The sequence below is a fragment of the Neurospora hispaniola genome (genome assembly GCF_033458365.1).
Source record: "Neurospora hispaniola strain FGSC 10403 chromosome Unknown B0T23scaffold_1, whole genome shotgun sequence".
Taxonomy (NCBI): domain Eukaryota; kingdom Fungi; phylum Ascomycota; class Sordariomycetes; order Sordariales; family Sordariaceae; genus Neurospora; species Neurospora hispaniola.
Window position 1 is genome coordinate 5,150,081 of NW_026944406.1, and position 23,714 is coordinate 5,173,794.

Genomic DNA, 23,714 nt, shown 5'->3' on the forward strand with positions numbered 1-23,714 from the left:
CGAGACGAGAAACACAAACACATCTGGATATCCCCAACAGAGTAAATCGACCACCCTGCAGTATTCTTCCCTCCTTTGCTGCCACCTCTGCCAACATCCTCCACTGACGACAGTCAACACAACTACTGCCTCCCCTTCATCAAGTTCTTCATCGTGTTATACATCAACTCTGGCACCCCCTTAAACCCTCTCTCCTCCAAATACCTCAACACCCCCGCCCTATACTCCTGCCAACTAATCTCCAACCCTCCCTTCCCTGCCAGCGCCGCCAGACTCTGCTGTGTAACCGGCCCTGCATGTCTCGCCCTCAATCCGCGATCACTAATATCCATCTCCCCTTCCAACTCTCGATCCTCCAACTCCCTCAGGAACGAAATGCTCTGCAAACATAACACCGGACTGTGACTTAATCCAAACACGGATCCGAGAACCAGCTCCCCATCGGGCTCCACCTTCTTGAGGTACCCCCTCAGCGCCGCTTCCAGCGTTCTAGGCACAAGACATCCCTTGGCGTTGGCATCGCTGACGGCGAACGCCCGGCCTCGCCAGAGGACATTGCACAGATCCATCAGGAAGGCATTGAAGGTGGTGATTTGCTGTCTTTCCTCTGCAAACAAGGGGCGAGCGGACGGGGAGGTGGAAACCATGACGGATTCCCACGCGCGCTTGTAGGTCGCTAGGATGCCGCAGAGTCGGGAGACGACTTCGAGCGAGTGGGAGAAGTGGAGGGTGTAAATTAGCAAGGAAGGCGGGATGGTGATGGGGATGTGCTTGAGGAGGGAAGGGGAGGAGAAGATGCGGGTGGCGACGAGGGTGTAGAAGTCGAGGATGAGGAGGTGGGTGGGTACCGTGGGCGAGGTTTGGGCGATGGTTAGGGAGAGAGTGTTGACGTGGGCTATGAGGGCTGGGATGGACTGAGGGGCCGGGGAGGAGGATAGGGTGGTTGAGTCAGAGGAGAGCATGGTGAGGGTCCATTGTCGGAGGAGGGAGGTGTAAAAAGTTAGGAGGGAAAGTTGGGATTCGGAGGTATTGTCGAGGAGAACGGATTCGAAGGGCTGGAGGAGGATCTGGTAGAGCTCTGGTATGTGGTAAGTTAGCTTGGTTGTCTAAGGGTTAAATGGATGAAAGGGTTGAGTTTAACCTTTAAAGTTCATTAGTGGGAGGAAGCTCAGAGTCTCTACGACTATTTCTCTTTTGTCTCTGCCGTCCCAGACCTGCAGAAACTCTCGGAAAAAATTGATGAGGAGAGGTGGTAGTGTCTGCTTTCAGGGTTAGTCAAAGTTGATACAACTCGACAATGCTTTCTGATGCGGACCTTTGTGCTGGCAGCATAGTCATGAATGATGTCTACCATGTCAAGTAGCAGACTTGGGTCGGCATCTCCACTTCGAACATCGTCCAGGCACGCTGTTACCCAATTATTCACCCGCGATAAACCTTCGGCATCTGGCCGGAGGACCAGAAGTTTCTGGAGGAGGGGGTCTGCTAACACTGCTATGAGCTGCGTCGGCAACTCAATCTTTTCCAGGTTCTCAGCCAGGGACTTTGGACTATTGACCTCTTCAAGAGTGACAGAGTTCTGCAGGTTGGTTGGTTGGTTACTTTGTTTACATCAATGATGATTGCGCGAGGGAAGACGGCACTCACTTCTTGAGCATGCAGGGTATGCACAGCCGGAATAAGGATGCCCTTTGCCCCCCTTTGTTGGCGGCCAAACGCAGACCTGACAGCGAAGCCATTCCTGACTGTGCCATCTTGGACAGCTTCAGTTTGTTGCTGCTGGATCTCATCTAATCTTGCTCGCCATTGCGGGTCAGGATGCTTGAAGGTAGCTGCGCGACCGTTGGCAGCATCGCCGACAATAATTTCCGGATAGTAGTTTTTGAAAACTCGGAGGAGGCCTGTCAAATTCGGATCGTTGCCCGTCTGCCGGGACAAGGCCAGAATAGTCTGTATCCTGAAAGGCTTGACGTGTTTTCGTCGCGTGATGAGGGCCAAGACATGACATAATTGCGGCCTGATGGCGGCAGTGTCGAGGAGGTTGAAAAGGACACCATAAGTCTGGGACAATATGCTGGTGTCTTGAAGCAAGTGGTAGACCATAATCAGCCATTTGAGAAGAAGAGTCTGGATCGGAAAGGAGGGCTTGAGCTGGCCATGGCCCAAGGCACAAACCACTTTCAGGACGGACTCGCTGTTCAGCTTGCCCACTGGATACAGGTTTTTGATGATGGCGCCCTTGGATGCTTGGTCCAGATGGTTGGTGAGAGTGACCAGGTCAACCAGACGGGCGAGCTCATCGGGCAACGCACCCCTGTCGTAGAGCACCGAGGTCAAGCTTTCGACGGTGGGCTTTATGCTGGTTTGACGGCGTTTGGAGGGCACTTTGGAAGCTAAAGAAGAATTAGTAAATCTGTTGTTTAGGAATATAAAGAGAAGTGCGTACCTGCCTCGATGTCATCCAGGAGAGCGCCGAGTTTGTCTTTGTCGCCGACATGATCATGATCACCGAGATTCACACTGGTGTCGTTTGTATTGTGATCTCCTTCGACGGAAGACATTTTGCAAGCCCGGTTCTGTTGATCGCCGCAATAACGATGACCTTATCACAGAAACACCTTCATGTCGTGGAATATTGCGATTTGTTGCGACATGACATGTCTTTGACGGCAGGTACTACAACTTTGTACATGTGATTAATTGGGAGACGCGTCGCGGTGTGCCCCACCACGAGTTACCGTCGTCACCCAACCGACCTGGTTGGTGGTTGAATGTGGCTCGTGCACTAGTCTGATCTAGTGTACTTGTACAGTAACCCTTGCTGACATAATATTTATGCCGTGTAATGTGAATGGTTATGCACAAGATTGTGCATTGCTCCCCAAATGGGAAATAACAAAAGTCCCGCCGGATTCGACACTTTGGTCGTTTTTGGAAAGTGTCAGAAACGACGTGGCAAACGCTCAACATACTGAACTGAATTATCAGCAGTTTGACTGACTTTTCCTCCACTCTCTCTTATCACACTATGGACAGTACGCACTTTTGGAACGACCCGGACAGATTCGACAAAATTCAAGGCGTTCAGTCCTGCCTCAAATGTACCCGCTGAGGAGAATGAGGTGGGACTTTCTCGGTTTTCGTGTTACACAAGACATGCTACGGCCAAGGAAAGACCGATTTCGCATACCAAACTCCTCCACCTCGTGGGGTATCTATCTGCGCCTGACCCGGGCAGGAGGCCGAGGCTGGAATCATGGAAGGTGGACATACCTTGCCTTTTACCGGAAGGAGCCCAGGTTTCTCTAAATGCATGCCGGTACTGACTTTCTCCGGTACCTACTACCAAGTACAATCACTCATCGTCTTGCTGTTGTCAGACAGAGCGGGCACGTCTGTCGGTTATCATCATGGAACCAGGTCGCGGCTACCTACTAATACTGTCACGCTGCAGCAACGCCTTACACAGTGGGAGACGGCAACCCAACTGAATTCATATCACGAGTTCATTCATCACTGCAGTTACTAGCTTGCAGTAAGCGTGTCAGGCTACAGTATTTTTCACCACCAGCAAATGAATTCTTCAGCCGTAAGATTGACATTATGCGGAGCAAGCAACGAGGGAACGAAAGCGAAACACCGACGGGATAGCGGGAGGGAGATGCCGTCCTGATTTCCTCTTGCTGGTCAGGTCAAGTTGTCCACCCTCTGCCTCTATCGACTTCTTCTGAAGCCATTTCTCTATGCAATCGGAGTTTACTAAGGCCGTTTGCCTGTTGGTTGTCACCGCCTTGTTGGCCCGTCCTCCATGTGGATTCCCACCCTTTTCTGACCCGGCCTTTCCCAATCTTACCAACTACCTATGTACAACTAGCGTTTTATCGTTATTCGTTTTGACCTATCGTCCTTGCGAATCTCTGTATGCCTCACTGGAGTCACTGCCGCTTACCTACATACCTCCAGATTGGCCCCCACAGCTACCCTTCCTACTAGTCTCTGGTCACTCCTCCGCTTCCGGCGCAGGGAGAATTATTGAACACCACTGACTGCTTGTCCTGAAGAAGCCGGACTCAAGCTTCATTCACGACTCGATGCTCAATGGTCACACGATGCGCAAGATAACCTGGTATATGTACGCCGACGCTCTCGTTCATGGAAGTGATCAGTTCGATTTTGCCCTCAAGTGTCATCACGAAGGCGCCCGTTCCAAGAGGTCAGAGGAACAAGAAGCATGAAAGCAGGCCGACGAGGCCATGTCTTTCTTTCACGCAGAAGCCAATCGAACTCAGACCTTTACGCCCACTGTCATCATCCACCTCTTCTGGTGCGACTGAACGACGAGACGGATATGCTCTGTGCATATTGCAGCAAGCGGTATCCATTCGCCGCTGTCCTCGTGTCAGCATTCACCGGCTTAAGACTAGGCCCGTCAGACCTCACGAGGCACTCTGACTCCAGACGGACGGACTTGGCACGCAAATCATGAGAGCTAGCCTAGCAGCACAGCATCATCTCAACTTTTGTCCCTTGACCGGTGCGGTTATAGAAAGATATGGGTACGTACTATGCCCTCTGCCGTGTCACCGTTCCATTCAGTCAGCTTGCTGTGGACTCGAAAAAGGTTTGTCCCTCCTTCGTCTGCGTGGGTGGTCAGCGTTGGCGCCGGCTGCGCTTCGAGCCACCCCTTGTCGATGCTGTTGACTAGATTCTATAGTGTTCTTTACCCTTGAAACCACCCCAGCCCCGAGTACAAGCACCAAAGGATGCCCGGTACCACGCTGCCCGTGCGACTCCATCATCAGGGGCTCGGGCTTCCATACCGCTCTGAATTCCTGCCATGATAGCCTTTTCCCTTCCCCAACCTCATTCTTCATCGTCGGCAAACAACGAATAATGAGCGAGAACTTGAGGTCGGTGAGAGCATCGTAAAGCACTGGACCGGGACTTCCTGTTACCCTTCCAGGGCCTCCGTCGCGTTTCTCGTTCGCATACCCAGACCATTCTTTTCACAATCTTGATGTGTCAAGTATTATGGCATCACACGCCCTTATACAATATCAGCGCATTGCTCCTTGTGCTACCCCAGTTGCTGCTCAGCGTACACCAGAGCTATATAGCCTGCTCGTCATCACCCAATGGGCTGTTGCCCTGCGGAAAAAAAAAAAAAAAAGATGTCCCTGCAAAGTTTTTAAGTCCCTTTAAACATGTCTCATATTTTCTTTCTCTCCCGTGTCTTTTTTAGACGCGCAAATATCCGCAATGACCTAGTCCATTTGCCCACTCGTGTGGATAACATGGTGTTACCATTACACCTGCACCACCCGAGACATTCAAGCCAGGGAACTCCTATATACATCTTTGCAATGTCGACAACCACCCCCCCGTATCTGAACAACCTGCTGGATGGACTGCTGACGTTAGTGGGATCAACCCAGTCAGCCAACTGCCATTCGAGGAGGGTTAGTGTTCCCTTAAAGTTCCATCATGCCCATTCCTGTTCGGTTGTTCCTTTGCCTGGTGTCGCGCTTAGCCTAGTCTCTTGCCATTTCCGGTAGGATTCTCTGCTCAACCGCGGTATCAAAAACAGGAAACACAAGGTGAAGCCACTCCGTCGTTATCTGCCATTGCCGAACCTGCTTCCTGGTTCGGATTTTGAATCTGTCCCCCCTATTGGTCCTTGCGAGCGACTGATCCGACCCGAAATTGAATCTGAGCGCTGCTAGACGCGTACCCTTTCTTACTTGTGTGTTATGGACCCATCATAGCTTTCAGAGGGCTGTTTTCTACATTTGCTGGACGTTGTTGCCGGACGATCTAGCTAAGTCGACCTCGCGGGAGCTCCAGCCGCTTGAGTTTCTTCATAACATTGCATATATACATCTGAACCCTGCGGATCAGTGTATGAAAATTTTGGAACGGAAGCTTGGCATTGAATTGATTAGAACTTTTATAAAAAAGAGGTATGTCAGTCAGTCATCAATGCCTTTAAATCACCCAAAGACCGCGAACAGTCCAAGCGATCTTTTTACGCTAAACATGATAATACTACAGGTTCATGAACCATGAACCCGCCAAGGTTTTCGGACCAGAGACTTGCGATCCACGACCCTCTTGTGCCCTCTGAGCAATTTCCTGCGATTGCAGGCGGCTTTCAAACAACAACTGTGATTCAAGACTCACTAGAATATCTTCCCCTTTCAAGGTCCCTGAAAGACGGCGATATACTATTGCTCCTGACCCCGGCAGTCGCTCCCCATCATACCACCTCCGAAACCGGCCACTCGACCAGTGACCCCTTCGAACCGCTCGGAAAGGCCCTAGCAAAGAAACACCCGTGGGTTCGGCAGGTTCCTTATATCCCTAGGAATGGGATCACTGGGACTCATGTCGTGCACATCAGGCTGGCCAAATCCGTTGTGTTCGTTATCTCAGGTCCGCCTTGCTTTGGTCAACCTCCGCAGGTCTCACTGGCTAAGACGGTACGCTCACTATGTGAGAACCGACCGCTGATTGTGTTGGCATGTTGCAACGTCAAGTGGCTAGGCCCCCTTGAGAGCTCATTCCCAACAGTCATTCAGAGTTCTGGCTTTACCCCTCGGGAGCTCGAAGCAGCAGCCCGTGTCATGGTTGAGAATGTCAAGCAGCCATATACAGCGGGGCCAAATGTCCAAAATCTTATCTTAGCACCCAAATCATGGCAAGTGGAGGCATGGAACGAGCACCGCGATGTCGCCCCAGCTTATGAACTGTGGTGCCAGTGTTTTCCCGACAATTTTCGGCTTAGTCGGTTTTCATTCCAGTCCCTTCTCTGCCGCGATGGCTACGCGATGCACTACGTGGTTCGCGAGCCAGGGACTACCCAGCTACTGGGATTCTGTGCTACATATACCACATATATTGGCAGCGACTCGGAAAGATTGGTTGGCTCTCTAGCCGCTCTGTTTGTTCGACCGTCTTACCGTCAAAGGGGTATTGGACTAAGTTTGCATGATCACGCTTCACGCCAACTAAGGAAAACCCGTGGAGTTTGCCGTCTACATCTCGGAAGCACATTTCCACGTTTATTCTATGGAATTCCCATGGAAAGCCCTTCAGAGGACTGGTTCTCTCGCCGTAACTGGCCCGTTAAGCCTCAGTCCAGCTTACCAGGCGCTGGTCTGGAAACGTGCGACTGGTTGCTTGTGTTTGACGACTGGCCAACAACAAGAACAAGTCCAACAACAACACTGATGAACTCGGAACTAATATTCCGATCGTGTGAATTCAGCGAGTACCACATGGTTATGGAGATAGTGGAGAGGGAATCGAGGGAGAAGGACAATATGGGATGGTACGATCAATACGCGAAATTGGAAGGCACGATGAATATCGAGGATATTGTGCTGGGTCTTGAAGGACGAACCATTGTGGCAGTGGCCTTGACGTACGTCAAGAATACGGGAAGTCCCGTTTTTGAGGATTTACCGTGGGCCGGAATGATTTCAGACAATGTCGGCGGAGTAACATGCATCTGCATTTCAGGCAAGTTGTCCGTCAATGACGTATTCCAATATTTGTATGAATGCTAACTGCGACTTGATCACACAGACCAAAACCCTGGTGTGGCCAAGGGAAGAGATGCCATCATGCTCAGGCTTCTTGATAGTTGCGTTCACAGATTCGCCCAACAAGGGTTGAAAAAAATGTTCATTGACGCAATGAGAGGAAACGATGAAGGATTTCAGTCCATGGGTCAGCAAAATAACCTGACTGTTAAAGGATCTTCTGCTAACTTTTTCTTAGGGTTCCAAAAGTGGGCGAGATACAGAGAAGTCTGGCGAGATGTTTAACGCACCTGCGACCTCCGGGATACAATCTCACGTTCATTTGTCAACGGGGATCTAATATCGTCTTCTGAGGGAGTACCATGGTGACTAATTCGCCATGCCACTTGTTAAAAGTGACATCAAGGTCTTTGGGACATATGGTCGATGGTTACAGAGGAGGATGGAACGCCCAAAAATGACTAGTCCCAGGATGGTTTTTTTTGGTCTTCTAGAAACCAAGAGCCAACTAGCTACATGACTAGCCCTTGGATGGACAGCTTCTTGGTCTCAAATATTTATCCAGTGAAGCTCAACTCTGAACACTCCATAACCTAGCGTACGAGGAGGACATTAGATTTGACAAGGCATCAGAGTCAGAGGAAAATTTGGAAGCTGATAGCACAATACAACCTAGAGGAAAAGGGGACCCCAACAAGAGATCATCACAGAGACACATAAAGGTTCCGTCCGTGTTCAGACCTAGGCGCCTTTTTTTTTTTTTTTTTTTTTTTTTTTTTTTTTTTTTTGGGGGGGGGGGGGGGGGGGGGGGGGGGGGGTATGTCACACTCTATCCTCACTCATGCAACAGTTCAGTTACGAGCTTGATGCTTTGTTACCATTACCATGCCGAGCGTAACATCATCTCTTCTGAAAAATTGTTGTCAAAACAGAAACATTACACGCCAAGACTTACACAGTCATCATGGTGGTTTCCATTTTGGATTGTCATGCAGCGCTTCATTCGATCACCCTTTTTGCACTGGCAGAGTCGCACTTGCCGTAAAATCTGTTGAAACTTGGTGGCTAGAAGAGCTCTTGCCCGGTGTCACAATGGCGACCTCTTTCGTCGTGTAGTGCTCAAGTTTGAGTCGGGAAAGAGGTGACGACATGCTCTGGGATGGGGGAAGGAAGAAGGGAGGGAGCTTGGGCCAATGGTTTCAATTGCCTGAATGGATGGAGAACCTGGAACCCTGCTGTCGGCTAGGCTCTGTTTGGCAACATCCATCCAACCAACCCCTCTTCCCGTCCACAACGACGCCCTCTTATCCTCAAATCTTCACTTTGAACTGTTGTTCTTGTTGCTTCTCTACCTCTAGCTTACACCTAGAATTCAATCAAATATCGACGGCAAGATAATCAGAAATCGAATGTTGTTGTTGTTGTTGTTGTTGTGGAATTGCGTTTCAGATCTGTACCTGTGTTAGCCCAGTCGTGGAACTTTGGCTGAAGCGAGATCAGAACTCGAGCTCAGCACGTCGTTCGTTCAGCTTCTCGCGATTCACAGTCCACCAACCACCTCACGTTTATCGCCTGCGCACTTTGTCACGCATCCTGTCCAGCTTCTTTCACTGGCGGCATCGTCCCTCTCTTACATGCTTTGACCTCTTTCGACTACTTATACAGCTTCGACCCTGTTTGGCTTCTGGATACATCCGCTTCCGAAATTCATGTATCTAATGTCATTCATACGAGACTCTCCACCCAGTTTTTGAGGAGCACAGATTCTTTCTTGTGCGCGACATCGGCGTTCTTCGCCTGTCTCATCTACCTTTCCTGATTCCTGTCGCGCAGCTGTTGGGCCGATTCGTCGAACCGATGATCAATCCCATATCTTTCCGGCCGGGCCCGGTCACGTTCTGGACCACGCTCATCTACCTGGCCCTGCTGATACCCATCGTCATCATCAACGAGAAAACACCGGCGGCGCCTAAGACGGCCGAGCCGTTCAAGGGTGTCAACCTCACCGAGGCCTGGCTCGACCTCACCACCATCACCAGAGCGTACCATCCTTACAACAGCAAGTTCAACGAGGAGGTGCGCAGATATCTGCTGGAGAAGGTCGAGACCATCTTGGAGGAAAATGGCGCTAGTTGGGTGTTTGATGGGTGAGTTGTCTTGGCCTCGAGTTTCTACAACGGCTGGTTGCCAAAGACTAACAATACGGTTTCTTTGATATTGATTATAGCCAAATGACTACCGTTAAGGACGGCAAGTCTGCAGCAGTCACCATTTTCGATGACAATGTGTCAAATTCCACCTTTGTCATGGGAAAGTCTAATGGAACTACCTTCACTCGTACGGACTCAATTAATAATGCCGCTTACTTCGAGGGTACCAACATCCTGGTTTACATTCGCGGTAAGGAGGACGATGAAGGCGAGTGGTGGGAGGCCGATTACGCCCATGGAATGAGACGTAATGCGAAGGGTCTTACCTTGGTCAATGCCCATTACGATTCGTAAGTTCATTCCCAGTGTTTGTTTGTGCAAGAAGTCGCCCAAACTGACAGCTCATAGCGTGTCAACGGGCTTTGGTGCCACCGACGACGGCATGGGAGTCGTGACCGCCTTGCAAGTCCTCAAATATTTCACCGCCCCGGGCCACCAACCTCAGCGCGGCATCGTGGTCATGTTGAATAACGGCGAGGAAGATTGGCTCTACGGCGCCCATGCCCTCGGTCAGCACAAGCTGAATCCATTCATCCATACCTTCTTGAACCTCGAAGGTGCCGGTGCTGGAGGCAGGGCGATAGTATTCCGTGCCACAGATCGCGAGGTTATGGCGGCGTATGCTAGAACATCGCACCCTTTCGGTACTGTGATTGCATCTGATGCCTTCGGCCTGGGCTTCATCTCTAGCGGTACCGACTACTCAGTACTCGTTGACGCTTACGGCCAGCGTGGAATTGACTTGGCCTTCTTCAAGCCCCGTGCGAGATATCACACCAACCAGGACGATACTCGGCACACTTCCAAAGGAAGTCTCTGGCATATGCTGTCAGCAGCTATCCACACAACCAAGCAATTTTCCGGTGACACTGGCAACACATTCATCGGTCAGAGGCCTGATAAAGCCCATGGAAAGGTTGCCAACGGTCGTTCCTCTAACGGAGTGTGGTTTGACCTCTTCGGCAAAAGCTTTGTGCTCTTTGGTCTGCGCGGCATGTTTGCCTGGTCGCTTACTCTTCTCGTCGCGACTCCGTTGGTCTTGGTCGGCATCACCTGGCTTCTTCGTAACCTCGACAAGGACTACTTCTTCACCTCCACGGTCAAGACCAAGGAGCATCCCGAATATGAGGCTGTTCCCGTTGGTGGATGGAAGGGCTTCTTCCGCTTCCCCTTTGCTCTGGGTGTCGCTGTGTTTTTCACGATCAGCTCGGCTCTTTTGATGAATAAGGTCAACCCGTTGATTGTCTACAGCAGTCGTTATTCTGTGTAAGTTGTTGTCTCCTGGGTTTCTTGCTGTCCGGGCTAACAGTCGTTTCAGATGGGCTATGATGGTGTCTATCTTTTACTTCTCCTTCTGGATGATCATGCGTGGAGCCAATTTCGTCCGTCCCAGCGCTCTTCACCGCGGCTACGCCAACCTGTGGCTCTTCGTTTTTGGCTGGATTGTTCTGGTCGCCATCACTGCCTTGGAGGACCGCCGTAGGATTGCGGCGGGCTACATCTTTGTTTTCCTCGAATCGGCCATCTTCTTGTCCTGCCTGATCTCTTTCGTTGAGCTCTTGGCTCTGCCGAGGAAATCTTCATACGCCTTGCAAGTTCAGGAGGACTATGACGGCCAGGAACATGATCACAATGGATATCAGGGGTTCCGGGATAGTACCGATGAACCCTCTTTGAGGGCCAGGGCTGAATCATCCGCCTCTGCTGCTTCTCCTCCATCGCCCACGGTTGCTCAGGAGCCCAGCAAGTCTAAAGCACCGGCCGGCACTACTAATGGATTGTCGACTGCGCCTTCTGTTGCCGCGCATTCTTCGCAACCACAGCCTGCTCCCACCACACCCATACCTGGTCGTTCTTCTGGCGCTCCTTCTACTGCATCCCGGGATGAGAACGAATCCGAAGATGATGACGAACCGACCGAGCGGACACCGCTCGTTGGTGGTAATGGCACCAATGATCGTGGCCGTACTACGTTTGCGACTACTTATCGCCGCTCTATCACCGCGTTGGTCCACGGAGCCCGGAAGATGGAAGAAGATGGGGAGCCCTACGACCATGAGCAAGAATGGTCTGGACATCTGCCTTCTTGGGCATGGTTCTTCCAGTTCTTGTTGCTGGGCCCCTTCATGATTATTCTTGCAGCTCAGACGGGTCTGATGCTGACAGACGCAGTATATCAGACCGGATCAGACGGTAGCAAGCTCATCACGCCCTACCTCATCATCTTCGTCTTCACTGTCTTGCTTATCCTTCCACTCACGCCCTTCATTCACCGTGTCACACATCACATTCCTGTGTTCCTACTTGTCGTCTTTATCGTGACCCTTACCCATAACCTCATCGCCTTCCCCTTCTCGGCCAACAACCGGTATAAGACCTTCTTCGGTCAGTACATTGACGTCGCCACCGGCGACAACAAGGTCTGCTATACCGGTATCGAGGAATACGTCCGTCCCATTATCGCTGAACTCCCTTCTGCATCCGGACGGGAAGTCACCTGTGGCAAATCCCTTCGTCGTGGTTCCACGATATCAACGTGCTGTTTCGACGGATCTGCCGTCCCACCCAAGCTTGGAAGCGAAGATGACAATGGTCTCCCTCAGGACAGCTACGCCGACCTTATCACCATCAACGCCACGCGCAGCACCAAGCGAGGCGACTCGTCAAGGACCACTGCCCGGATCGAGATCACGGCTGATAACACCAAGTCGTGCTTTCTTCAATTCAAGAAGCCTGTGTCGGCACTGGCTGTCGAGAACGGCTCCGGCTGGGACGACCGCTTTGGACAGTACCCGGAGGATGGAGTGGGGCTGGTTAGGCTCTGGCACAGGGAGTTTGGTAAGACGTGGGTGGTGAATGCGGAGTGGAAGGGCTCGGAAACCAGGAAGGAGTATGATGAAAATGATGGGACGGTGATTTGTATGTGGAGCGATGCAAATACGCAGGGGACCATTCCGGCATTGGATGAGGCGTTACAGTTTGTCCCGAGTTGGGCAGCTGTGACGAAATTCTCGGAGGGGTTAGTGGAGGGAAGGAAGGCGTTTAAGACTGTGTAGGGAAATAGTGGTATCGATGAGAGATTTGTGAAGTGACGTAGCGAAGGAGTAGGAGTTGCTGGCATAAGGAGATTGGTTGGGTTTGACTCATTTCCTACATGGCATGTGTATACTCTATCCAGCCCATGGTCATTACTAACTTATCTTGAGGATGTCCTTTTCCCTTCTCCACTGTTGACATTGAACCTGGGCATTTTTCCTGGATGGGTTGTTGATGTTGACCTAGAGTGTGGCAATGAACGGCATCATATGCTTTGCCATTTGACTCGAATAGCTATTTGCCTTCGGCTCACATCTCGAGTCGCTCAACAGACGTCAAACTACTACTGAGGTAAAGTCGCACCAGGACCGGATGGGGTGCTCCCCGCTGTGATGTTTCACCGTCTTTTGTCGGTCCAGACTTCCGAATGTCGCCTGCTTCTTGACGCCTCCATATTCGATCACTACCAAACTCTTTTTTTCGATTGTCTGACAATCTTTCATGTACCTTCTACAAGGTTTCAAGAAATTTCTCTTTGCAAATGGCGGCTAATCTGAATTCTATTTCAAGTGGCAATGAAATCCCACCCATCCCATATCCTTTAATCGTAGTTCCCTTTCTCTCCTAACGTCACAGCTTCCACTTTGCACATATACCACACACAAAGAATGACAGAGGTACAAGTGAAAGGGCTGCGTCGTCAACGCGTTGCCCAAAGTGTCTCGGTGTCTTACCATCCCATCTGGTTCCTGCGTCTTGACAAGCGGGAGGTTGCATGTGGATGTTACACATGTTTGTGTCGAGGACACACTATGTGCTCGGTTCTTGGGTCCTACCTGATCTTTTACTATCTCTACTCTTCGAAAGACCTGAACTGACAAGTTGTGATGCTTGCTTGTGTGTCTCGGCTGGTATGTATGTTTGCGGACAAAAGTCTTGGTGGCAAGTCGAAGTAAATCTAGCCGGAATTGCGAGAAGGCGGCTGGATGAAAGACGTTTGTTTCGGGATGGAGTGCCATGTGTGAGCTTCAACGCGGAAAGAGGCAACTGAACTCCGTCATTCCCTTGAGCTCCAGAAGCATTACCTCTACCTGTCAAGCGATTCAGATCTCGGAAGGAACGTTTTCTCCCTCGAGCGTTCCTTCCTTCTCCTCTTTGCTGCCTTGCAACATTTGACCCAAGGTTTCTCACACCCGACTCGGGCCAAATCTCTCACTCACCTACACCTCAACAAATCCACCTAATCCTGATATCCACGTTACCTGGTACTATAACGACTTTTGTTTTTTTCTCGAGTCTAGCTACCTGGTAGGTAGATACTTTCAACACGAACCGCACCTACTCTGAGCTCAAACGAACAATCTCAACAACCTCACCCGACTCCGGGCCAACCATCCACCATCCATCCTACCTTCCATCCTCAAAAATGGCCCCCTCAATCCTCGAAACCCTCGCCCTCCTTCTCTCAGCGTCCGCCACCTTCCTCACCACTGGCGCCGGCGCCAACCCCCTCCCCAATCCCAGCTCTAACTCGGGCACAAAGGCCAAGAGCTGCGTCAATGGTCCCCCCGCCACCGATTCCTCGCCCGGCAGCCTTCCCATCGCCGACTACTCGCTCGTCGCGCCCGCCGCGAACCTCAACTGGACTTCTTACACGGTCAAGAAGAGCTGGTGGGATAAACACTTTCTGAGTGGACCGCATGTATGTCATCATCACCCCCCTGAGTCACGAGAAAGGAGAAAGAGAAGAGGGGATATAGAGTGTGGATGGGAGTGAACGATGATGATGTGAACGGTGAAGTGAAAGGAAAGTGAGCTGACACATGGATCATATCCAAAACAGTACATGCCCTACACCCACCATACCGACCCGTACGGCGCATTCAAATGCCAGTACACTTGCAACGCGGCGGGTGATAAATGCAAGAGTTACTTTTTGTGGTACAGTACGTCATGTTCTATCTACTCCTCCTTTGGATACTATCTCCCTTGTTGAACAGGATGGCTAGCTGACCTGGTTCAAAAGCGGACATCAACAACGCAAACGAGCATATTAACTGCGTTTTGTTTGATGATATGTAAGCTACCCTTTCGCTGACCCTTCCCTTTGCCTCCCTGCCTGCTTGAATACACTGACATGATATCAAAACGGCAGCATCGACCCGTCCATCTTTGTCCTGGGCGGCAACAGCACTATCGGTGCGGGTGGTTACAACAGACGGTGCCAGAGCTCTACGGCCTAGAGGTCCATTCGACCGTTGAAGTACTTCGGATATTTTTGGGCGGCAGGGGAGCATAGAGGTCCTTACAAGCCTGGAGGCGCGCCGAACATCGAAAGGTAAAAAGGAATTGAAGTGTTTTGGTCCTGGTCGACGAGTGATGAATCGAGTGATCTTAGGGTAATAGGATTTCTCGTACATATTCGGTCTTGTTCGGTGGCCCATCTGGATGATGAGCAGTTTGACTGGCTGATGGATGGGGATTACTGCTCATAGTTTCGGTTTCGATCAAAATTGAACTCCTTACACAGTCATTCGTTGGAGTTTCAAATCCTACTGATGTGTAGACTGCATGTAATGATATCTCCTATCAACAGCAACCCAATGTAAAGCTCACTAGAACAACGACCTAACGCCTGAAAACCCACCGTAATGCCAAATTCGATCATGTTTCAAAGTCCCAAACTCCTGATAGACATGCATCCGAAAAACCAACCAAGCAAGCCACCTGTCGTACGAATCCTGAAAATCGCTCCTGCCATGTCGTGCAACGTCCGAGTAAATCAAAAAGACTCGGGCGGCGTGTAGAATTCCTCGGTTTCAGACATCCGGTCCTCATCCATCTGATCAGCTCCCATCAAGCCCTCGTCCATTCGCTCTGCTGCTCCTGCTTCTTGAATAACCACGCCCTCAGCGCCACCAGCACCAAGGGAACCAGACCTCTAATCCTCATTAACCACCGGTGGACCACCACCAGCACCAAAAAGGGGAAGTGACCTCTAGTCCTCATCCATCCGATCCGCTCCTTCCTCCTCCTTCTTAATCACACCACCTGCACCAAGCGGCCCAACACCAGCAGCAGGAACTCCTTTCTCCTTCACCACCCTCTCCGCATGCTCCTTCGCCCTCAGCCACAGCTCCCGTTCCATATCCCTCTCGACGGTATCAATCGCCATATTCATCCTCCCTACATCCAGATTCCCATACCTCCCCACACCGTCCGGGTCCAGTCGTGCCACCACGGGCCGCACCCACTTGGCGCCGCGGTGCGTCTCGATCTTGGCTGGGCGCGTGAGTTCGCCGGGGTTTTTGGGTGCAGAAGCGGCCGCGTAACCGCCGGGTTTGTTGGAAGCGCTTGGTTCGCCTGGACCGCCGGTACCGTCGTCGTCGGGGTTGTTGGGATTGGAGTTGGAAGAGGAGGAGCGAAGGTTGATGATGCCTGCTTCTTCCATGGCGTAGATTTGTCGACGGAGCTGCTTGTCGACGCGGTCGAGGGTGGAGAGGAAGGTGGATTGGATCTGGGTGAAGCGGGTTGTTGCGTCTTCTTGGTCTTGTTCTTGTTGTTTTTGTTGTTCGGCTTCGGTTTGGTTCTGGTTGTCGGATGACGTGGGTGGTGGGGAGGCGAGGCAGCGGAGGGCGTTGGAGGTTAGTTCGAGAAGGGAGACGATGTCCTTTTTGTTTTAAGAGAAAAAGGTTAGTTGGAGGAATATGGAAATAGTGGAAGGAGGAGGAGGAGGGAGGAGACGAGGAGGAAACGTACATTGTCGATGTTGCTGAGCTGCTGAATGTGTTCGGCGGTTGTGAAGGGTTCGTGGATGTCGATGTCCATTTGGGGTTGGAGCTGTAGGTGCCCCCCTTGGGGTTGGGCGTTGTTGTCCATGCTGATGTGAAGTTTGTCGAATCGATGGGTTGATGCTGATGCGTATGAAATTATCGGTAAATATATATTGTAATGGGTCCAATTGGGTAGTTTGTGATTTTATGTCGCTGCTGTCAACTTCTTGGATGCGCCTGTTGGTGGTTTGGTTATGTTTTGTATTTTCGGGACAAAAAAAGGCTGAAGAGGTTCTGGAAGCTCCCCCACCACTGTTGTTTGAAAGAAGAGCAAGAGCCCTGTCCATCAATTGAGGTGCTGGCCGGTGTGGACCTTGACGGACAACATGAACGAAACGTGGGGTAAATTCCGGGACCTGCAAGTGCCAAGTTCCAGCGTGCCTGCAGCAAAGCACGGATCAGGCGCTAGACAGACGCGCTAAGTGGTCCACTGTTCGACTGTTCGCGACCTCCTCGCTCGGCAAATGCCGTCTTCCTTCCACTTGGACGGGCACTGACCTGGACCTCGTCATCTCCGTCTTGTCTTGAGCCTCATTATCAACCTCGCTCTTTTGCCGTAAAACAGACGCTATCGTTATACAGGCAGCCGAGATCGTTTTCGAAGTCAGCGTATACCCATTACGAACGAGCTATATAGCACCGCATTCACAGGAACTGGATCAAGACTCTACCATCATCTGCCACACGCGTCGACGTCCTCCTCATCCTTCACCACCCAATTACTAAGAAAGCCACATACAACAAGAGCCTTACACGCCACCGGAGTCATTGAGGCTCGATTTTGCACCTGTTGTATACACAAAGAAGCATAAGGTATACGTAGCCGTTCGATAAAAAGGCATCTCACACATCATGTCCAATCCCCCACCAGCAAACACCGGCCAGGCGCCGGGAGGTGCCACATATGGCGGTGGCCAACAACATCAACAACAACCTCAGTCTACTACTGGTGGTGCGCCAACGACGGGAGGCACAGGAGGAACAGGAGCCGCAGGGACGACATCGACGAGCAGTACGGCGCCCACACCTCAGAATTTGAATCAGATAGTGAGTCCTTGTTGAGTGTTTGATTCCACCTGCCCTTGTTTTACCTATCAACGTTTTATGGCCTTGTTCAAAACGTACCAGCTCATGGAATTTCTATGAGCTTCAACTCTCCTCGCTTCCTTCTGCCCCTCCTCTTTCTCCAGAACCTTTACATGTACAAGTACCAGCCATGAACTTTCCCAACCATCACTGTGTTTCTTTCTTTTTTTTCCCTTCATAATGGGCGGGCATACGGCATGTTGGCCGGCCGTGCCTTGGCGCTCATTCATGGGGCTTCCCATCAGGTTCACTTCAGATTCACTTCAGATTCCGTTCACCGGCACACCCGTCTAGTAACTCGAGGCTGGCCGGTTTACGAATCCCCTCCTCCTCCCGTTACTACTACATAATCAAGCTCATTATTGTCATCGCATCACAACACAACACATCATCTCTTTTCGCTTTCCCCTGCCCTCGACATCCTGACAACTTGCGGTAACGAGAAAACATTACGTCTATCCTGACAACGTTATCTATATCTAATCATGCCTTCGCGATTTACCCATCACTTGCCGCCTCCACATTCGCCTCTCCGCTTTTCTCATCTGCCGACCCAAGCTGTGATGGAGCTCTATCGTGTTAAACATCCAACTAACGACGCACAGGTTACGGACTACCTTAAGAAGAAGGGGTTCACCAAGACCGAAGCCGTTTTCCGTCAAGAAACAGCCCATCTCGGGCCTGACGGCAGGCCCGCGCAGCGCAACGAGGAGAACGGACCGCGAAAGTATTTAAAGGCGTTCATCTTGCTCCGAGATTGGATCGAGAATAACTTGGACATCTACAAGGTAAGAGACGACGAAGGCGAGGATCCAAATGATCCATGGCAGTGATGCTAACAAGCAATAGTTCGAGCTAAGAAAGCTCTTGTGGCCTGTCTTCGTTTACTCCTACATCGAGCTCGTTTCCACAGGGTATGTGGAAGAAGCAAAGCACTACCTGGCAACACTACGACCTCACTTTGACTCTGTCCATCGTGAGGCGTTAGACCTATTTACGACAGTCACCCTTCCACAACACACTCGCGAAAACCAAACAATCAAACTCTACCGGGAGAACAAGTATCGCATCCCGCTCAACCAGTCACTTTCTGGCAACCTCTTCCACTTTCTCGAGCGCGAGGCGGATGCTGGCGGCTCAACAATCACATTTATCCTCCAAACCTTCTGCCAAGTAGACGTCAGCGCAAGAGGGCCCATCGAGCCATTCAGCTTTGAGGCTATCTACCGACGAGCTCATAATCTAGATCTTGATGAGATTGACCAGCTCGAAGGCATTCCTGGTGTTTTCACCGGTGTTACAAACAGAGACGTTCTCGACTCATCAGCACCGCTGAAGCTCGGCCCTCTTCCAATGGAACCTGAATTGAGAGAAGACGTACGGGCAGAACTTGAGGACGAGGACCAGCGACATCCACCAGTGGAGGGCAGGTCTACACTCGTGGAGGAGTTCGACCAGCGAATCAAGCGAGAAGAGAGTGCCGACGCTCCCTCGAGAACAGACCTCCCTCTTCCACCATCTCGAGCTAGGGACGTCGTAATGGAGATGCAAAAAGTTCGAGAAAATCGGGACCGGTTCAAGATCGAGGGTCGGACTGGCGGTGCGGGTGTTCCTGTCTCGGCCTGCATGTTCACGTTCCATAACAGCTTGGGGAGGTAAGTTCTCGTACATGTTCTTCGGTGCGGCTTCACCATGCTGACTGTTGTCTTCTTAGCGTTTCATGTATGGACTTTTCCAATGACCACGAGCTCGTGGCTGTCGGAACTATGGACTCTTATATCCGCGTCTGGTCTATGAACGGAAAGCCATTAAAATCATCTGTAGCCAGCGAGAAGGATCTACAAGTCAACAACCGGAAGCTGATTGGCCACTCCGGTCCGGTCTACGGTGTGTCTTTCTCGGATTCCATTGCCAACCTGGACCGTAATGTCTTTCCGGAAGCCGACGGGGCCAAGCCTGATACGAGCACCAAGCTACTTGTATCATGCTCGGCGGACGGTCAAGTCCGCCTTTGGTCCCTCGACCACTGGGCATGTCTATGCATCTACAAGGCCCACGATGGCCCCGTCTTCCGCGTTCTTTGGGGTCCTCACGGCCATTACTTCGCGACTGGCGGCTGGGACAAGACCGTCCGCGTGTTCGCGCAAGATAGAGCCTCTGCACTGCGCATTATGGTCGGACATGATACGCCCATTTCAGCAATCGCGTGGCACCCGAACGGAACGTACATCTTCTCGGCATCGGACGACACCGACAAGTCCATCCGCATGTGGTCTGTGGTGACAGGCAATTGCGTCCGCATCTTCACGGGCCACACGGACTACATCAGCGCGTTGCAATGCGCGCCGAACGGAAAGATCCTCGCCAGCGCCGATACTGGTGGAAACATTTTCTTCTGGGATATTGCCAAGGGCGCGCGTATTAAGCGGTGCCGCGGCCACGGCAAGGGTGGTATTCCGTCACTAAGCTTCAGTGCCGAGTCGAACGTGCTCGTGTCAGGAGGCTTGGATGGCACCGTGAGGCTGTGGGATGTGGAGTTGCCGGCCGATCCCAGCAAGAGCAGCCAGCTTGCTATCACGAGTAGCGGTGCGGCGGTTGGAGGAGGCGCATCTGGTCAACAGGCGGATGGTGCTGCGACTGGCGACAGCATCGCTGTGGCGTCTGGCGGAGGTCCCAACGGTAATTCGATCACCGTGGGTGGCACTGGTTCTGCGGCTACACCAGCAGCTGCCGCTAATGGCAGCAGCGGTGCGGTCACAGGGAAGAAGAAGGGCAAGGAGGTGCAGATTACACCTGATCAAATCAGCGCGTTTGCGACCAAGAAAACTCCTGTTTTGAAGGTGCAGTTTACGAGAATGAACCTGGTGGTTGCGGGCGGATGCTATGATCCTGAGCGTTAGGAGGTTCAGGATCAGCGGTCCTTGTAGGAACCCAGGGAGCCATGGCAATATTGGCAGGAAAGGTCTTAGTTTTCCAACGTAAAGTAGGTTGTTTGGCTATAATCAATGACGGTTGAAATGGGTCGCATGTACTATTGCGATCGAAAGGAGTTGACGATCCAGGAGTTCCGGTTCGCGAAAAAGGTCCATAGGGTTGGGAATCATTAGTTCAGTGATACCTTCAAGCCGAGAAATAGGGTTTAATCAAATCAAGCATAAAAATTAGAAGTCAACAACAAAGCTTAGCAGTTCCAGTATATCGTTTGAATAGCTTCACCCGCTGTTACTATGTAGTAAGAGGTGGTGAAACGACGTCAATTGGCCCGAGCGTCCCGCAGCTGCTTTGGGCGACGGGGAGCTTGGCCGCTGACGATGCACCTGCCTAGGCGACCAAGTTAGCGCACTCCAAGTTCCCATTCAACAGTCCACTCACCATCCATACCTATACCCGTCTCTATGGTGTACGTTCCTTGGAGCTTCCATACTACCGGCCTTCATATACTGCTGGTGATTTGTGCGTCTTATCATTGTGTCTATTCCTTGAATCCATCTTTTGGTTGAGAATCCTACAAGCAGGAGCTGCGCAATGGAGGATCCCTGGGCCGACAGCGCCATCGGCGGCGAGAGCAACAACAGCTCCTCTACAGTTCCCCAGTCCGATGACACGGCGCCCGCCGACAGCACCGCCGCCCCGTCCACATCGTCAACCCTGACGCCGTCAACCAACACGAGCAGCAGCCGACCCACGCGCCTGACACCCCGTCGCCTGGTCGCCCAACCAACTCGTCTCGAGGCCGTCGAGGACGATCCGCTTGGTCCTCTAGGTGCCAGCACCCCTACGGCCACTGACACCCCGCTTGCCCCCCCTCAGCCGCCTCTCAAGGAGCAGCTACCCTTGAGGACGACATTGTCCGGAGGCCCGAACCAGATCGGCAGCGGCGCCAGGAGGCCCGGCGGTGGACCCTCCGACCCGCACCGCATCGAGGAGGAGGAGCTATACAATGATAACTCGAGCGGGCCAAGGCAGCCGCCGCCGGTACCGCCTGCCCTGCCAAGCCCGGTGCGCATGTCGATGCAGCCGAGCGTCAGTATAGAGCAGGCGGCGAACCCAACGTTCCATATCTCTGTCGGCGATCCGCACAAGGTTGGCGATTTGACTAGCAGTCATATAGTTTACTCTGTGAGGACAAAGGTACGGAACGTCTAGATACACTCGTATTCCCCTATCTTTGGAACTACAAATGTGCTAACCACAACTGAACAACTCAGACGACATCAAAAGCCTACAAGCAGCCCGAGTTCGAAGTCAAGCGGCGGTACCGCGATTTTCTATGGCTCTACAACACGCTACACGCCAACAACCCGGGCGTGGTGGTGCCTCCTCCGCCTGAGAAGCAGGCGGTGGGCCGGTTCGAAAGCAACTTTGTCGAGGCGCGACGCGCCGCTCTGGAAAAGATGCTTAACAAGACAGCCGCCCATCCGACGTTGCAGCACGATGCCGATCTCAAACTGTTCTTGGAGAGCGAGGCGTTCAACATCGATGTCAAGCACAAGGAGCGCAAGGAGCCGCACTTGGGCGAGAGCAAGGGCGTGCTGAGCACGTTTGGTATCAGTGTTGGAAGCGGGAACAAGTTTGTGGAGCAGGATGATGTGAGTTGTGACTTGCTCCTTGGGGGGTTGCGTGCTAAAGACCGTGCTAACGATGGATGGTTGTAGTGGTTCCATGATCGCAGAGTCTACCTTGATGCTCTCGAAAACCAACTCAAGGGCCTTCTGAAGGCCATGGACAGCATGGTCGCGCAGCGCAAAGCGATGGCGGAGGCTGCTGGCGAGTTCTCGGCCTCTCTCCATGCTCTTTCGACCGTGGAGCTGTCGCCTACTCTCTCCGGCCCTCTCGACGCGCTCTCGGAGTTGCAGCTTACCATTAGAGACGTGTATGACCGCCAAGCCCAACAGGATGTGCTCACTTTCGGTATCATCATCGAAGAGTACATCCGTCTCATTGGCAGTGTCAAGCAGGCCTTCTCGCAGCGCCAGAAGGCATTTTATAGCTGGCACAGTGCCGAGTCGGAATTGCAGAAGCGGAAGGCTAGCCAGGACAAGCTCTTGAGGCAAGGCAAGAGTCAGCAGGACCGCTTGAACCAAGTTAATGCCGAGGTGGCGGATGCTGAACGCAAGGTGCATCAGGCGCGCTTGTTGTTTGAAGACATGGGCCGTCTGATGCGCGCTGAGCTGGACAGGTTCGAGAGGGAGAAGGTTGAGGACTTCAAGTCGGGTGTTGAGACCTTCTTGGAAAGTGCTGTTGAGGCTCAGAAGGAGGTATGTTTCCCCCTTGACACCAACATGAAACGCAACTGTTTACTAACTTTCTTACTCAGTTGATCGAGAAGTGGGAGACCTTCCTCATGCAGCTCGACGCCGAAGACGACGAGACCGTGTTCTACCGTCCTCCGGTCGTCCAAGCGAACAAGCCTGCCGGTGACACGGCGGTGGATCGAGCTCGGGCGAGGATCGACGATGACTCCGATTAGGATCGTGGTCTTGTGGGAAATGACCAGTCGGCGAGGACCACTTCGCCATCGAACCTAACCGACCGCACGAACCAAGCAAAAAGGATTCCAGACTATAAGAAAGCGGATAGTGCATGGTCGTGGTTTTAGGAGAGGGCGAAGCTAGAACAGTCCCACAGACGGCCACAGAGACATAAATAACTCCTGGTCCGGGCGCCGCGCTTAGGAGGATAGTGACATTGCAGGAAGACCAGCCTGGTGTCGGGGCTAACAGAAAGACAGGAAGCATAGGAGTTAGCAGCCCCCGTATCCACCTTAGCACATGAATACAGATATAATGATGATGGTTTAGAGAGCGATTGCAACAAGTTTTGCATTGGAGTTCTTGAAGAAGCGTGTACTGTCCATGATAGGGATGTCGACTGTATCGTACATAACATTTATTAGCTAGGTGCGAGCACATGATATCAAAACGGGATGGGCGCACTGAACATTCAAATTTTTGAAATCTCTTATCCATACACTTTCTATTCTCGGCCCCCACAAACGTGTCTTC

At 51.9% G+C, this 23,714-nt stretch overlaps 7 protein-coding genes across 7 annotated transcripts; 5 read left to right on the forward strand and 2 right to left on the reverse strand.

Moving 5' to 3' along the window:
* Positions 1–25: 25 nt before the first annotated feature.
* On the reverse strand, positions 26–2,756 carry B0T23DRAFT_33478 (Mis6-domain-containing protein). Its single transcript, XM_062835787.1, has 5 exons — positions 2,447–2,756; positions 1,648–2,393; positions 1,316–1,579; positions 1,142–1,259; positions 26–1,078 (listed from the first exon to the last, which is right to left on the reverse strand). The coding sequence occupies exons 1-5, from the start codon at positions 2,559–2,561 to the stop codon at positions 123–125; spliced, it is 2,199 nt and encodes a 732-aa protein (XP_062697678.1). The 5' UTR covers positions 2,562–2,756; the 3' UTR covers positions 26–122.
* Positions 2,757–5,763: 3,007 nt separating this feature from the next.
* Positions 5,764–7,972, forward strand: B0T23DRAFT_33626 (uncharacterized protein). The gene is made up of 4 exons (XM_062835807.1): positions 5,764–5,960; positions 6,052–7,521; positions 7,588–7,731; positions 7,783–7,972. Exons 2-4 carry the CDS (start codon positions 6,063–6,065, stop codon positions 7,827–7,829), a joined length of 1,650 nt encoding a protein of 549 aa, XP_062697679.1. The 5' UTR covers positions 5,764–5,960; positions 6,052–6,062; the 3' UTR covers positions 7,830–7,972.
* Positions 7,973–9,401: 1,429 nt separating this feature from the next.
* B0T23DRAFT_307292 (uncharacterized protein) lies at positions 9,402–12,810 on the forward strand (the record flags this gene model as incomplete). The annotated part of the gene is made up of 4 exons (XM_062834413.1): positions 9,402–9,691; positions 9,772–10,044; positions 10,103–11,020; positions 11,073–12,810. 4 exons carry the CDS (start codon positions 9,402–9,404, stop codon positions 12,808–12,810), a joined length of 3,219 nt encoding a protein of 1,072 aa, XP_062697680.1.
* Positions 12,811–13,919: 1,109 nt separating this feature from the next.
* Positions 13,920–15,268, forward strand: B0T23DRAFT_417430 (uncharacterized protein). Its single transcript, XM_062839655.1, has 4 exons — positions 13,920–14,492; positions 14,634–14,736; positions 14,817–14,868; positions 14,946–15,268. The coding sequence occupies exons 1-4, from the start codon at positions 14,217–14,219 to the stop codon at positions 15,031–15,033; spliced, it is 519 nt and encodes a 172-aa protein (XP_062697681.1). The 5' UTR covers positions 13,920–14,216; the 3' UTR covers positions 15,034–15,268.
* Positions 15,269–15,290: 22 nt separating this feature from the next.
* On the reverse strand, positions 15,291–16,875 carry B0T23DRAFT_371394 (mediator complex protein-domain-containing protein). Its single transcript, XM_062836645.1, has 2 exons — positions 16,550–16,875; positions 15,291–16,460 (listed from the first exon to the last, which is right to left on the reverse strand). The coding sequence occupies exons 1-2, from the start codon at positions 16,667–16,669 to the stop codon at positions 15,789–15,791; spliced, it is 792 nt and encodes a 263-aa protein (XP_062697682.1). The 5' UTR covers positions 16,670–16,875; the 3' UTR covers positions 15,291–15,788.
* A 223-nt stretch (positions 16,876–17,098) lies between these two features.
* Positions 17,099–20,918, forward strand: B0T23DRAFT_371395 (WD40-repeat-containing domain protein). Its single transcript, XM_062836646.1, has 4 exons — positions 17,099–17,670; positions 18,315–18,497; positions 18,559–19,364; positions 19,424–20,918. The coding sequence occupies exons 1-4, from the start codon at positions 17,476–17,478 to the stop codon at positions 20,607–20,609; spliced, it is 2,370 nt and encodes a 789-aa protein (XP_062697683.1). The 5' UTR covers positions 17,099–17,475; the 3' UTR covers positions 20,610–20,918.
* A 153-nt stretch (positions 20,919–21,071) lies between these two features.
* On the forward strand, positions 21,072–23,675 carry B0T23DRAFT_350891 (Vps5 C terminal like-domain-containing protein). The gene is made up of 4 exons (XM_062836065.1): positions 21,072–21,840; positions 21,918–22,298; positions 22,365–22,967; positions 23,027–23,675. The coding sequence occupies exons 1-4, from the start codon at positions 21,235–21,237 to the stop codon at positions 23,177–23,179; spliced, it is 1,743 nt and encodes a 580-aa protein (XP_062697684.1). The 5' UTR covers positions 21,072–21,234; the 3' UTR covers positions 23,180–23,675.
* Positions 23,676–23,714: the final 39 nt, after the last annotated feature.

Bases quoted from the DNA above. Each gene is read 5' to 3' on its own strand.
- B0T23DRAFT_417430 (XM_062839655.1), top strand. From the start codon at position 14,217: ATGGCCCCCTCAATCCTCGAAACCCTCGCCCTCCTTCTCTCAGCGTCC. The intron at 14,493-14,633 runs GTATGTCATCAT...TATCCAAAACAG, and splicing joins ACTTTCTGAGTGGACCGCAT to TACATGCCCTACACCCACCA. The intron at 14,869-14,945 runs GTAAGCTACCCT...TCAAAACGGCAG, and splicing joins TGCGTTTTGTTTGATGATAT to CATCGACCCGTCCATCTTTG.
- B0T23DRAFT_371394 (XM_062836645.1), bottom strand. From the start codon at position 16,669: ATGGACAACAACGCCCAACCCCAAGGGGGGCACCTACAGCTCCAACCC. The intron at 16,461-16,549 runs GTACGTTTCCTC...TAAAACAAAAAG, and splicing joins AGCTCAGCAACATCGACAAT to GACATCGTCTCCCTTCTCGA.
- B0T23DRAFT_33478 (XM_062835787.1), bottom strand. From the start codon at position 2,561: ATGTCTTCCGTCGAAGGAGATCACAATACAAACGACACCAGTGTGAAT. The intron at 1,580-1,647 runs GTGAGTGCCGTC...ACCAACCTGCAG, and splicing joins ATACCCTGCATGCTCAAGAA to AACTCTGTCACTCTTGAAGA. The intron at 1,079-1,141 runs GTTAAACTCAAC...ACCACATACCAG, and splicing joins CCCACTAATGAACTTTAAAG to AGCTCTACCAGATCCTCCTC.
- B0T23DRAFT_350891 (XM_062836065.1), top strand. From the start codon at position 21,235: ATGGAGGATCCCTGGGCCGACAGCGCCATCGGCGGCGAGAGCAACAAC. The intron at 21,841-21,917 runs GTACGGAACGTC...TGAACAACTCAG, and splicing joins TTTACTCTGTGAGGACAAAG to ACGACATCAAAAGCCTACAA. The intron at 22,968-23,026 runs GTATGTTTCCCC...TTTCTTACTCAG, and splicing joins CTGTTGAGGCTCAGAAGGAG to TTGATCGAGAAGTGGGAGAC.
- B0T23DRAFT_371395 (XM_062836646.1), top strand. From the start codon at position 17,476: ATGTCCAATCCCCCACCAGCAAACACCGGCCAGGCGCCGGGAGGTGCC. The intron at 18,498-18,558 runs GTAAGAGACGAC...AACAAGCAATAG, and splicing joins ATAACTTGGACATCTACAAG to TTCGAGCTAAGAAAGCTCTT. The intron at 19,365-19,423 runs GTAAGTTCTCGT...TTGTCTTCTTAG, and splicing joins TTCCATAACAGCTTGGGGAG to CGTTTCATGTATGGACTTTT.
- B0T23DRAFT_33626 (XM_062835807.1), top strand. From the start codon at position 6,063: ATGAACCCGCCAAGGTTTTCGGACCAGAGACTTGCGATCCACGACCCT. The intron at 7,522-7,587 runs GCAAGTTGTCCG...TTGATCACACAG, and splicing joins AACATGCATCTGCATTTCAG to ACCAAAACCCTGGTGTGGCC. The intron at 7,732-7,782 runs GTCAGCAAAATA...ACTTTTTCTTAG, and splicing joins TGAAGGATTTCAGTCCATGG to GGTTCCAAAAGTGGGCGAGA.